Source organism: Papaver somniferum, chromosome 1 (assembly GCF_003573695.1).
Source record: "Papaver somniferum cultivar HN1 chromosome 1, ASM357369v1, whole genome shotgun sequence".
Lineage (NCBI taxonomy): Eukaryota > Viridiplantae > Streptophyta > Magnoliopsida > Ranunculales > Papaveraceae > Papaver > Papaver somniferum.
This window is the reverse complement of record NC_039358.1, coordinates 150,632,243-150,645,519: the sequence shown is the minus strand read 5'-3', so window position 1 is coordinate 150,645,519 and position 13,277 is coordinate 150,632,243. Positions and strand designations below refer to the sequence as shown.

The 13,277-nt window shown below is 43.1% G+C and overlaps 1 protein-coding gene across 1 annotated transcript; it reads left to right on the top strand.

Moving 5' to 3' along the window:
- The first annotated feature begins 1,741 nt into the window (after positions 1 to 1,741).
- On the top strand, positions 1,742 to 2,362 carry LOC113352271. Its single transcript, XM_026596116.1, has one exon. It carries the CDS (start codon positions 1,742 to 1,744, stop codon positions 2,360 to 2,362), a length of 621 nt encoding a protein of 206 aa, XP_026451901.1.
- Positions 2,363 to 13,277: the final 10,915 nt, after the last annotated feature.

Below are 13,277 nucleotides of genomic sequence, written 5' to 3'. Positions count from 1 at the left end.
TATTGCCTATTTATTGCGTTAGCCGAGTACTAAGAGATGCAGAGTTGAGATATCCGCACGTGGAAAGGCATGCTTAGCCTTTATCTACGCAACACAGAAGCTGCGACCCTACCTCTTAGCACATGAGACCATCGTGGTAGCCGCGGAAAACCCCATAGCTTACCTGGCGTCCAAACCTGTCCTGAACAGAAGGACTACTCGATGGCTGCTACAGTTGTCTGAATTCGAACTTAAATATCAACGACCTAACGCAGTAAGAGGACAAGCAATCACTTACTTAATGGCTATGTTTCCAGGAGAAGGGGACGATGAGGTGCACGGATACCTACCCGGAGAGGTGGCAGTCGTGGATGCTGACAAACCTTGGACCATGTTCTTTGATGGGTCATCATATGGCACCGTCGGAGGAGCCGGAGTAGTGTTTGAAGCCCCACAAGGCGAGTTACTCTCGTACTCGTTTAAACTGGATTTCTCGTGCAGTAATAACGTCGCCGAGTATGAAGCGTTAATCCTAGGACTCCGAATGGCAAAGGAACTTAACTTAGGGAGCGCAGAAGTCAAAGGCGATTCAAAGCTTGTGACAAACCAAGTGAATGTCGATTTTTACGTTAAAGAACCACACCTAGCACCTTACCGGGCAGAGGCTCAAAGGTTGATAAACCAAACAGGGTCAACACTGGACCATACTGGCAGAGGTGAGAATAAACACGCGGACGCCTTAGCAACCTTAGAAAGCAAAGTGCAATTAAACAGCGAAGAAGAGGGTATGGTCACAATACGGAGGAAAGAGCTACCCAGCACATGGAAAGAAGATTTGGCACTCGAAGAAGCCGACGACTGGAGGCGAGTATATATTGAAGACCTCACCCGGATGGACGAAGGTCGGGTAATGCCAACCCAAAACTTGAAACAGTTTGTGATAATCCTAGGGGCGTTGTACTATAGGGCTGCCGGAGGATCACTCGCGAGATGTGTGAATAAAAGGGAGGCAGATAAATTACTTCAGAAACTGCACACGGAAACTTGTGGAAAAACCGGCGCTGTTCACCTCTACCGAAAGCTTCAGAGATTGGGGGTATACTGGCCAAGAATGTCCGCACAAACAACAGCCCTCCAAGACAGTTGCTCCAACTGTCAGTCTCCACCACTACCGGCGGAAGTTTGTACAACCGAGGGAGTAGATTGGAGACAACCTTACATAGATTTCATCCAACATGGAAAGTCGCCCGGTGAAAGGCAAGCGGCTCTGAAAATCCAAAAGAAATCAACACGTTTCTTCGTACATGACGGTATCCTTTATCGCAGAAGCTACAACGGGGCTATATTGCGATGCCTGTCGGACCAAGAAGCAGCAGAGGTAATGACGCGGTCACATGACGTCGAGCATCAGGGAATGCGGAAGCTGTTCCTCCAGCTTTACGAAGGCGGATTTTACTAGACAACCATGAAAAACGACACCGCAGAACATGTCCGAAAATGCTTAAGTTGCCAAACGCATGGAAATCTGATCCAAGCGCCCCACACACAGCTACACAACATAGTGACACCATGGTTGTTTCATAGTTGGGGGATTGATCTTATAGGCCCAATCAACCCGACGTCATCAAAGCGCCATAAATACATAATAACTGGCACCGAATACACATCGAAATGGGTAGAAGCAATACCTCTCAAAGACTACGCTTGAGCAACTATAGCCAGATTCATCAAAGAACATATCATTTATAGGTTCGATGCGCCCATGATAATTAGAGCAGATAATGTCAAGTCCTTTGTAAACAAGGATGTACTCGATATGCTCCGCCAATACAACATAAGACTTCATACATCGACCCCTTACTACCCAAAGGGAAATCGGAAAACTGAGGAGACAAACAAGACGCTCATCCGAATCCTCAAAAGGACAGTGCATGATCACCATAGAGAGTGGCACGACCAGTTGTCGTTGGCACTCTGGGCATACAGAATCTCGAAGCGTGGCTCCACCGGAGCGTCACCCTATTCACTAGTCTACGGAGAAGACGCGATACTGCCGGCAGAGATAGCAATTCCATCGGCAAGAGTAGCGATGGACAACCACAACACGCCGGATGAGCTAAGTCGTTTCGCCCGCCTGGATACAATAGAAGAACGGAGAGCACAAGCGGAACGATTCGCAGAAGCTTACAGGAAGCGCGCAACCAATTATTATAACCAGAGCGTGAAGGAGAGCACTTTCAAGGTGGACGACTTAGTATTAAAAATCGCCCCTCACGTACAAAGAAATGCCAGCGCCGGTAAGTTTGCTGCAAACTGGGAAGGCCCGTTCAAAATAATAAAAGTAGCAGAAAGCGGATACTATAAGCTTAGGCGCATGGATTGAACCAAGGTCAGAACACCCATCAACCGTAAATGGTTGAAAAAGTTTCACGCCTGAACCCCTCAATGTATAAACATCTGTTTCAAGCAATAAAAGTAATTTATCAAGAGTGGTGTGAATCTACAAAAGGTCTCAGGTTATCAAAAGGCGCATGATCGACTGACAAATCTACAAAAAGTCTCAGGTTAGCCAAAGGCACCTGATCGTCTGACAAATCTACAAAAGGTCTCAGGTTAGCCAAAGGCTCTTGATCAACTGACAAATCTACAAAAGGTCTCAGGTTAGCCAAAGGCGCCTGATCGACTGACAAATCTACAAAAGGTCTCAGGTTATCCAAAGACGCCTGATCTACTGACAAATCTACAAAAGGTCTCAGGTCATCCAAAGGCGCCTGATCGACTGGAAAATCTACAATAGGTCTCAGGTCAGCCAAAGGCGCCTGATCGACTGGCAAATCTACAAAAGGTCTCAGGTCAGTCAAAGGCGCCTGATCGACTGACAAATCTACAAAAGGTCTCAGGTCAGCCAAAGGCTCCTGATCGACTGGAAAATCTACGAAAGGTCTCAGGTTAGCCAAAGGCGCCTGATCGACCGACAAATCTACAAAAATTCACAGGTTAGCCAAAGGCGCCTGATTGACTGACAAATCTACAAAAGGTATCAGGTCAGCCAAAGGCGCATGATTGACTGGCAAATCTACAAAAAGTCTCAGGTCAGCCATAGGTGCCTGATCGATCGACAAATCCACGGAAGGTCTCAGGTCAGCCAAAGGCGCCTGATTGACTGACAAATCTACGGAAAGTCTCAGGTCAGCAAAAGGCGCCTGATCGACTGACAAATCTACAAAAGGTCTCAGGTCAACCAAAGGCGCCTGATCGACTGGAAAATCTACAAAAGGTCTCAGGTCAGCGAAAGGTGCCTGATCGACTGATAATCTATAAAAGGTGTCAGGTTAGCCAAAGGCACCTGGTTGACTGACAAATCTACAAAAGGTCTCAGGTTAGCCAAAGCCGCCTGATTGATTGACAAATCTACAAAGGGTCTCAGGTTAGCCAAAGGCGCCTGATCGATCGACAAATCCACAGAAAGTCTCAGGTCAGCCAAAGGCGCCTGATCGACTGACAAATCCAAGAAGAGGATGCTCAGGGTAATCCAGAAGAGAGGGGATTAGGCGCGTTTCACTAATGCCCACCCCACCCAACACCTATTCAATAAAAAGAGGGAATAGGCGCGTTTCACTAACGCCCACCCCACCCAACACTCTTTCAATAAAAAGAATGGGAAGTAGGCGCGTGTCATTAACGTCCACCCCACCCAACACCCTTTTAATAAAAAAAGAGGGGGAGTATGCGCGGTTCACTAACTCCCACCTTACCCGAGACCCTCTAAATAAAAAGAGGGGGGAGTAGGCGCGTTTCACTAACGCCCACCTGGTAGGCCTCAAAGATGGGTATATTTAAGTGCAAAATGGTCCCCGGCAGCGGCGCCAAAAACTTGGTGGGCCCGGAGATATGTATAAAATTAAGCGCAATGAAAACGCGGGCCTACAGTAATACCGCAAGTGCACGGTGTCGAAAGTGGCAAATGTGCAAGTACGGGTCGATCCACAGAGACTGGGTGTGTTTTGGAGTTTCTAGCTATTTTGGGTTCTAAATTTGCTAATGGGCTTTGAATACCCTTTGGAACTGTTGGGCTTAATGGGTTTGTTTTTAACAATGAAATGAACTGAGCTTGGGCTCAGTTGGTCTTTGAAGTGTAAGTGGGCTTTGGCCTTAAACTCAGGCTTTTGGGTTAAGCCCACAGTTGATTGAATTGGGCTTTGAGCCTTAATGAAATGGGCCTCAGTTTGTACAAACAATGGACAGTGGGCTTAGAGCTGAAAATTAGGCCTTGAATTGGACTGATGGGCTTTTGCTTGGCTGCAGGCTTGGCAGCAACAACAGCAGCAGCAGCAACAACAGCAGAGGCAACACAGAAAGCACCAGCAGCAGCACAAGGCAAAGATGGAAGCAGCAGCAGTATTGCAGGGCAGAGGCAAGTGCACAGCAGCAGGGGAAAGAAAAGGCAGCTGCAGCTATAGCAGCAGCAGGATCAGGAGCAGCAGCAGGATAAGCACAGCAGGAGAAGCACATGTACTTGCTAACTCAACAAAAGCTTCAGTTTCCAGAGTTGTGCAGTTTAAGCAATTGAGAAGAGATTATGCAAATGTCTAAGATGATGCAGTGATGCTACAGCTACACAGAATGGAAATGATAATGATACAGAACAGAATGCTAATGCTAGGATGCAAGGTATAGCTAAGTAGCAAAGTGTTGATTAAAAACTTGGTGGCGCCAAAAACTTGGTAGGCTTCTAAAAGGTCCTAAAAATTATCCCCGGCCAAAAACTTGGTGGGCCCGGAGATATGTATAAAATTAAGCGCAATGAAAACGCGGGCCTACAGTAATACCGCAAGTGCACGGTCATCGGTTGTAGCTCGTGCAAGTACGGGTCGATCCACAGAGATTGGGAGTGTTTTGTAGTGTTTCTAGCTATTTTGGGTTCTAAATTTGCTAATGGGCTTTGAATACCCTTTGGAACTGTTGGGCTTAATGGGTTTGTTTTTAACAATAAAATGAATTGAGTTTGGGCTCAGTTGGTCTTTGAAGTGTAACTGGGCTTTGGCCTTACAGTGAGTTCAGGCTTTTGGGTTAAGCCCACAATTGATTGAATTGGGCTTTAGCTCTAGCCTATCAGTACACTAGGCTTTGGCCTTAAACTTAGGCTTGGGCTGAACTGGGCCTCAATGAACTAAACCTTGGGCTTTGGTTTCAGTCAAGGATCTGGGCCTTTGGGCCTTTGAGGAACTGAACTTGAGCTTTGAACTGGACTGATGGGCTTTTGCTTGGCTGCAGGCTTGGCAGCAACAACAGCAGAGGCAACTTGACAGCAGCAACAGCAGCAGCAGCTTGACAGCAGCAACATCAACAGCAGCAGTACTGCAGGGCAGAGGCAAGTGCACAGCAGCACTAGCAGTTTGCAAGGCAGGAAAGAAAGAAAGCAGTAGTACTGCAGCAGCAAACTGGAGAAAACAGCAGCAACAGCAGCAGCAGTGCAAAGAAGGCAGCTGCACAAACACTGAGTAGCAGGGTAGGGAAGCAACAACAGGGCAAAAGCAATGGAAAAACTAAACAGCAAAAGAAAACTAGACAGCTGCACAAGCAATGCATTAAACAACAAGATAACAGCAAGCAAAGATGACAATGAAGAAAACAGTGAAGAAAGTTTAACAAGACAATGACTCAACAAGCAAAACAAGGCAATATAGCAAAGGGAAAGAACACAGCAACTACAAGCATAAAACAGTGCAAGATGAACCAAAGCCTAAGCCAAGGGCAGGGATGATAATGAAACTGAAATGGAGCAAAACTAAGGCATTCTTCTAGAATGGGAAGAGAACTAGCTTGCTCATTGTCACTAGTGAGCACTAGTTTCTCCCCACTACTCAACCAACACAATGCACCTAAGCATACAAAAGGAATGGCAAGATAATCAGCTTGCTATGAGCACTGATTTCTTCCATTACTCATTCAGTTCAATGCTTCAAAGGTAACTAGCCTAGCATTCCATCAAACTAACAGCAAATTAAACATAACAGGAACATTAACAAAGGAAAAAGCAATCAAAGGAACTTATCAACACAATGCATCAAAACAAGCACATTAACAGGGTAAACACTAACAGGATTAACATTAACAGGAACAACTTTAACCTAACATGATAAACTAACACTAACAGGGAACAACAGGATTAACATTAACATTAACAGAACATAAAACAGCACACACATTGAAATTAAACATCAAAACAGGAAATTATCATACAAAAATTAAACATTAGTATCAAAACAGAATTAAAAATAAGAACATTAAATTATAAAAACCCTAAAATTGAACAGTTAAAATAAAGATTGGAATTAAACTAAAAATTGAAATTAAACCTAATTGGTAACTTGGCTAGTCCAAGAACACCTTCTACACATACAACACCCCCTCTATTTATACCCAAAAATGAAGAACCCTAATTTACGAAACCCTAATTTTCAATAGTGATCTAGGGATCGATTTTGTAACCTGATTTGATGTGATGAGACCATTCCATCTTCGACCCATGCTTCCACTTGTTCTCCTGTATCACCTCCATGCATCAATTGCTTCTCTAGCACACGTTAATCCATCAACCCATAACCTAGGGTTTAGGTTAGGTAATAAGTTGATGGGATAAAGGGCTAGAATGATGGGGGGAAGCTTTCAATCACGTGTAGGATGATGACGGAGGTGGTATGGTGGTGTCAGGGTTGGTGGAGCAGGTGGCGGAGCTGGTGGTGGTGGCAGCGAGTTGGTGGAGCAGGTGGAAGGGGAAGGCTCTGCTGTGGAGAAGTGATGGAGGAGAGGTCGACTGTTTTGGGAAGAAGGGTATTAGGTATTTGGATATTAAGGTGTGAGGCAGGGATAAAGATTTTGATGTTTCGCGAAGCTTAGCCGTGGGATGTGGATATGGTAGTAGATCGGACGGTGATGCGGAGGCAAGCGAGGAGCGACCGTCGGATGAAGGGATACAACGAAACGAACGGTGCTAGATTAGGTTAGGTGCTGTAGTGTAAGGCGGAGATATCAAACTTTGATGAACAGCAAGGGAGCAACCGTTGGATTCAACTACCATCTAATCTGAAGGCTTGGAATTTCAGCGCTGTGGTGCTTGGCAGAGACTTCAGATTTTGATGCTCTATGAAGGAGCGACCGTCGGATGCTTCTGAGAACTAATCTGATGGCTGAGAACGGAGGCGTTTTTGTGTGTAGAAAATGAGGTTGTGCGCACCATTCTTCGCGGCTTCCTTGCGTGATTTCTCCCGGCTTTTCACTACTTTTCTGCTCTTTTTGCTCCGCAAGTCATCCAGACTTTATTTATTACCTAAAAATGCAAAATTAATTAATAAAAATATTTATTCTTGAAAACAATGAAAATACAGAATATGGGATAAAATGTAGAATTAATGCACAAAAGATGAGTTAAATGCCAACAAAAAGGGATAAATATATACAATATTAGGCACTCATCACCACCCCACCCGATACTTTTTCCATAAAAAAAGTGGGAAGTAGGCGTGTTTCACTAATGCCCACCCAACTCAACACCCTTTCAATAAAAAGAGGAGGGAATAGGCGCGTTTCACTAACGCCCCACCCAACACCATTTCAACAAAAAAGAGTGGGAAGTAGGTGTGTTTCACTAACGACCGCCCCACCCAACATCTTCTCAATAAAAATAAGGGGGAGTAGGTGTGTTTCACTAACGCCCACTCCACCCAATATCCTCTCAATAAAAAGAGGGGGAGTAGGCGCGTTTCACTAACGACTGCCCCACCCAACACCTTCTCAATAAAAAGAAGGGGGAGTAGGTGTGTTTCACTAACGCCCACCCCACCCGATATCCTCTCAATAAAAAGAGGGGGAGTAGGCGCGTTTCACTAACGCCCACCCCACCCGATATCCTCTCAATAAAAAGAGGGGGGACCTGGCACGTTTCACTAACGACCGCCCCACCCAACACCCTCTCAATAAATAAAAAGAGGGAAGAATAGGCGCGTTTTACTAGGGCGTTAACCCCCTTTTATCAGTGGTAACCCCCTCATAAAAGAGGGAGGGAGTACGCATACCCTTCTCACAAAAAAAAAAAGAGAAACGAGAGAGAGAGGGAGTAAGCGCATTCAACAAAATAAAAGAGAGAGAAGGGGAAGAAAACAATACTCCAACTTAAAAGAAAAAACTATTCATACTGATTCAAAACAAACACAAAAGGAAACAGAGGAACCAAGCGTCAAAACAAAAAGACAAACCCGCAGAGGGATACGTAATATAATCATCCATTAACGCCCAACAACGAGCAATATACGCATCCAAATCTTCCACCATCAAGCGTCCGTCTTCACACTGGGCAGTGGCCAAACGAAGATCCTGATCAGCTTCATGCACTAAATGGTGGATGTCTTGAATAACTTCACCCCAAGCTCCGGCTCCATGAGCAAGCGAAAGAGTATCCTCATGTTCATCGTACTCTTTACGAGCTTTATCCCGACGAATCAACCGAAGCGTCCAAAACAAACCCGCTTATTCTTTTAGAACCAATAAACACGCCAATTCGTCCTCAAGGTAGTGGTGAGGTACGAGCGTAGACGCAGCCGCCAGAAAAGAGTATACCCAAGAAGCGGTGAGGCTATCTGATCGGAAATCAAGAGATGGCAATTGTAAATGGCGCGATCTATAGTAGCCATCAGCATCACAGAATCTGCGAATAATTAATTGGTCGCATCATGAGCGATAGCAGCCTCGTTCAGCGCTCGCTGGACCTCTAATGGCACACGAACTGATGGTTCAGCTTGCCGAGCAGTCTGGTACGCCTCGTGCTGTAACCTAAAGTTCTCGCGCTTGGAATCTCTATTTACCTTCCCCTGCTTTCGAAGTTCCCTGATTTCGGACTTCACAAGCAGAAGTCGCTTCAGTTCACAACGTCTGAATCTCGCCGAAACCAACATGGGAACATGCGCCAAGGATAACACATATCCGTGAAGAGAGTTTTCCATGCAAGCGATATGATTGACCAAGATAAGGAGAAAACAGAATTAAAAAGAAACTAGTAAGCATACTAGGGAGAAGAACTGTATATAAAGGTAAAGGGCGTAATTCACGATGCTGTTACCATTCACCCCCCCCCCCCCCCCATTTTTTCGTTACACGTGGAGATACATGTCTATTCACATTAACAATGAAGTACGGGAGACGATGCTCCCCATGCAGCTCTGGGGTACCTCCTAGAGGAAAGGAAAACTTGAAACGAGTCCTGGAGACTCAGAGATCAAAGACCAGCAAGGCAATATCCACGAGACAAAAAGGGGTAGGGAAAGTAGCAACAGGGAAGAGAAGCATAACAACAAACAATAAATAATACTAACATCAAAAGGAAATCTACAAGAGACAGAGTCCCAAAACAAGTGCACAAAAGAGAAAAGCCAACAAGATAAGCCGCCCCAAAATGACACGCAACATTAACCAACTATCATCTCGCGACAACGGGCAATGTCCATATCCACGTCTTCCGCCATCATACGCCCCTCATCACACTGAATGATGTCCTGAGACAATTCCAAGTTAGACTTGCTTATCAAATTACGTATATCTCGCATGACTTTACCCTTACCTCTTGCATTACGAGCGAGCGCAAGAGTGCCTTCATGTTCATCACACTCCCTACGTGCTTTGTCTAAGTGAGTCCTCCTGAGAGCCCAAAGTGTCTCCACCTCTGCTCTTAACGCTAGTAAACACGCGAGTTCATCTCTGGGATAGAGCAAGTTTACGAGCACCGAGACATCCTCTAGGGACAGAGTGTACCCCGGAAGCCGCGGAGTCACTTGATTAGGGGCACACGAACAACAATCATCGATGGCATGATCTATAGTTGTTGTCATTAATGAGGACTCCATGAGAAGCGAATTAGCATCATACCGAGTTGTGACAGCGTCATCTAAAGTGTGATGAATGGTAGATGTCATGTGTCCGACCCTCTGAGCCGCCTGATGAACTTCATGACGTTCCGCGAACTGGGTACGCATGGAGTCTCTATTTGCTAATCTGTGTTTGAGAAGCACCTCAACTTCGGCCTTCACTAAAAACAGGCGCTCCAGTTCTGCCTTCTTGAACAATGAGACCAGCGCAGGAATAGGCGCCAAGGTCAAAACATACCCATGAAGGGAATGAGCCATTTAAGTAAAGTATCCGACAGGAAGAGGCAAAAATGGAAAACGAGGTGCTTGAAGCGGATGATCGTATAGAAGGAACGATACCCTTATATAGAGGAAGTGTCATCATAAATGATATAGTAACCGTCCCGCTGCTTGCGACGCGTGTTGATCGAGAATGCAGGATAATTTGACTATCGAGTCATTTAACAATTGACCCAATAGTCAGGGGACTAATGTTGATACATGAAAAATACTACCTCTTAGAATGGCTAGCATTCCCCCAAAAGGGAGGAAAGCCCAACATGAGACATGGGGACTAAAGCCCAAGTCCACCAAGAAAGTGACTATTAGATGGAAAGGACAAGGAAGGAATTAATAGGAAAGAAGGAGTTTTTATTAGAGAAGGAATCACATTAGTAGTAACTAAAGAAGTTTAGGACACGTGGCATGATGTCATAAAAGGAAGGGGTTTTTGGAAAGTCTATATAAAGAAGGACAGAGTACAATGGAAAGACAACTCTCTCTCTGACTATTCTTGGTAAAGTGAGGTCACTTGGCTAGATAGGACGGGTAGAACCTCAAACCTAAAATCACCCCTCAACAGTAAGCTTTTTGCTTTAACCACGTTCATCATTATTCTTGACGAAATTCAAAAGATGATCATGTGAAAATCACCTGGTAACATCTTACACGATTTGTGTGAGACAATCATTTGATGTAGGCTCAAAATGTTTTGTATTAATCATTCGATCACTGAAAATTGCTAATAAGCTAATAGTTTGAGTGAGACAGTTGTTGTCGTCTTCTGAAAATTGCTTATAAGCTAATAGTTTGTGTGAGCTAAAGTTTGCGTACCCGTTTGCAAACTTTCGGCTTGTGACCAATGTCCGGAACTTAAGCTCGCGTACCCGTTTGCAAACTTAAGTGGTTCAAGTTCTTAAATCGGTTATATATGATTTCATACTCATGAACAAATACATTTATAAATTAAGGAATGCAATCTTTACAAACCGTGTCTAAAATGTTCATGAACTGATTCTTTCGAATCAATCCGATTTTGCTTCAATTGTGTTTTGTATACTTCTATGAGAATATAAACAATTGAACAACTCTATGAGTAACACAATTAGATTCATTTGATTATCAATTGATCTAGAAGTGTTAAGATGAACAAGGTTAAGAGAAAAGTGTTCATATGGCAAACTTCGGTTAACAGTTATTGAGCCAACTCAATATACACGTTTAGGTACGGTTACCCATATCTAAATGAAGGTATATTTCATTTGTGTGTAACAAGATAAAGACCATCTAACGGTGGAAAGATATTAGCTTGAATCTTAAATCAGGTTCCATCTAACGGTGAATATTAAATGCTTTGTTACCAAGGTAGCATTGATTGCAAAACGTGATCTGAAGACTATATAAGGGATAACTATAGCAACTGTGAAACCTAATCCCTACACCTCATGTGTGATACTAGTTGCGACTAGAGTCGATTCACCTTTAACCTAGGTTTTTCATAAAACCATTATAGGTTAACGACTTAATGACTTCATTGGGATTCTGAAGCCAAACCCAACTATTTTCTCTGTAGTTGCGTGTTGTGATCTTACTTTGTTCTATCGTATTGAGTATTATCTTCTCTAAGATTAGGTCGAGATTTATCTCCGATAGGTAAGATCTAAAAAGTAATCACAAAGCTCTTCGTCTCATTCTTTGTGATTCCAAAATAACTTGTTCTACTACCATATAGTTAAGTTATTGTGAGGTGATTGATATTACTAGGTTGTTCTTCGAGAATATAAGACCGGTGTATCAATTATTGGGTGTGGTTGTTAGACCCCCGCTTTTTCACACGTTTTTTAGAAAAGTCACGCGCTAACGGCGACTTAACAACGTTAAGTAAATAATATTTATTAAGTATTTTAATTATTTATATAACAAATAGTTTAGTCAACCGTTTGACTTGACAGTCAACGATGAATCCAGGTACCAACCTTTAATATTTTAAATATTGGGTATCAAAACTAGGTGTTAGATATTTGTTGGGTACCAAACGTTAAATAAGCTTATATAATCTATGTTATCATAACATTGGTTTTTTTATGTACATTCACTAAAATAAAATTTAAAAACTAAGTATCATAAAGGTTATTTTAGAACTATATCGCATAAAAAGAAAAAAAGTATTACTTCATTCGACATAAACGAAAAGAAAAATGATCACTTATTTAGGGATAAAGGGAGTATAGCTTAATTATAAAACTCAACAAGGACCTCCTAGTGACTCAGGAATTCGACAATAAAAAAACAGTATTTCATGCTCTTTTTGAGAACGGTTGCTTACTTATTACTGTACTTGTTGATACATGAAAATAATTACCCCTTATCAGGACTAGGGAGCCCCTTAAGGGAGAATAAACCCATCATGAAACATAGGGGACTTGAGGACTAAAGCCCAAGCCCAGTAGGACATATCCATAAACTAGGAAGGATAGGGAAGGGATTATTACAGAAGTAGAAGGTCACATTGGGAGGAATAGCAAAGCTTCTATGACATGTGGCATGATGTCATGAGAAGAAGGGTTTTGGGAAAAGCTTATAAAAGGAAGGACATAGTACAATGGAAAACAAGTTCTCTCTCATTCTATTCTAGGAAAAGGTGTTGTCATTTTTGTGACTAGGACGTGTAGGACCAAACTCATATTTACCTCTCAACAATACTCATTAGTGCAGGAATAATGTAGGAGACTTTTTAACTGGTTACAATACCTATTATGATTGTGGATGTGTAACACCTAATATTCGGCAGTGGTTGGCTGAAATGTAAGGAATGATATACACTAAACAAATATGACTGTAATAGTACTGCTGAAATTACAAGTATTGCAAAGAAGGCACTATGTTAGAGCATAGCTCGGTTGAACCCACCAAGCGTTGGTATGTCAAGTTTGGTTGTCATATTTTAGTGAATCAAAACTCATTTTAAGAGTCGCTTGATTATGTACTAGAGTCAACTTCGTATAGGTTAGCTTGAAAGTATTAGGATATGAGACATTACAAGTATTTCGAAGACTTGAAGAAGTGAAGAAGTAAGAAGTTACAACGACAACATCATCCTTCCACTTGAGGTTAGTGATATTT

Excerpts from the sequence above, each read along its gene's own strand:
- LOC113352271 (XM_026596116.1), top strand. The coding sequence starts at position 1,742 with ATGATAATTAGAGCAGATAATGTCAAGTCCTTTGTAAACAAGGATGTA.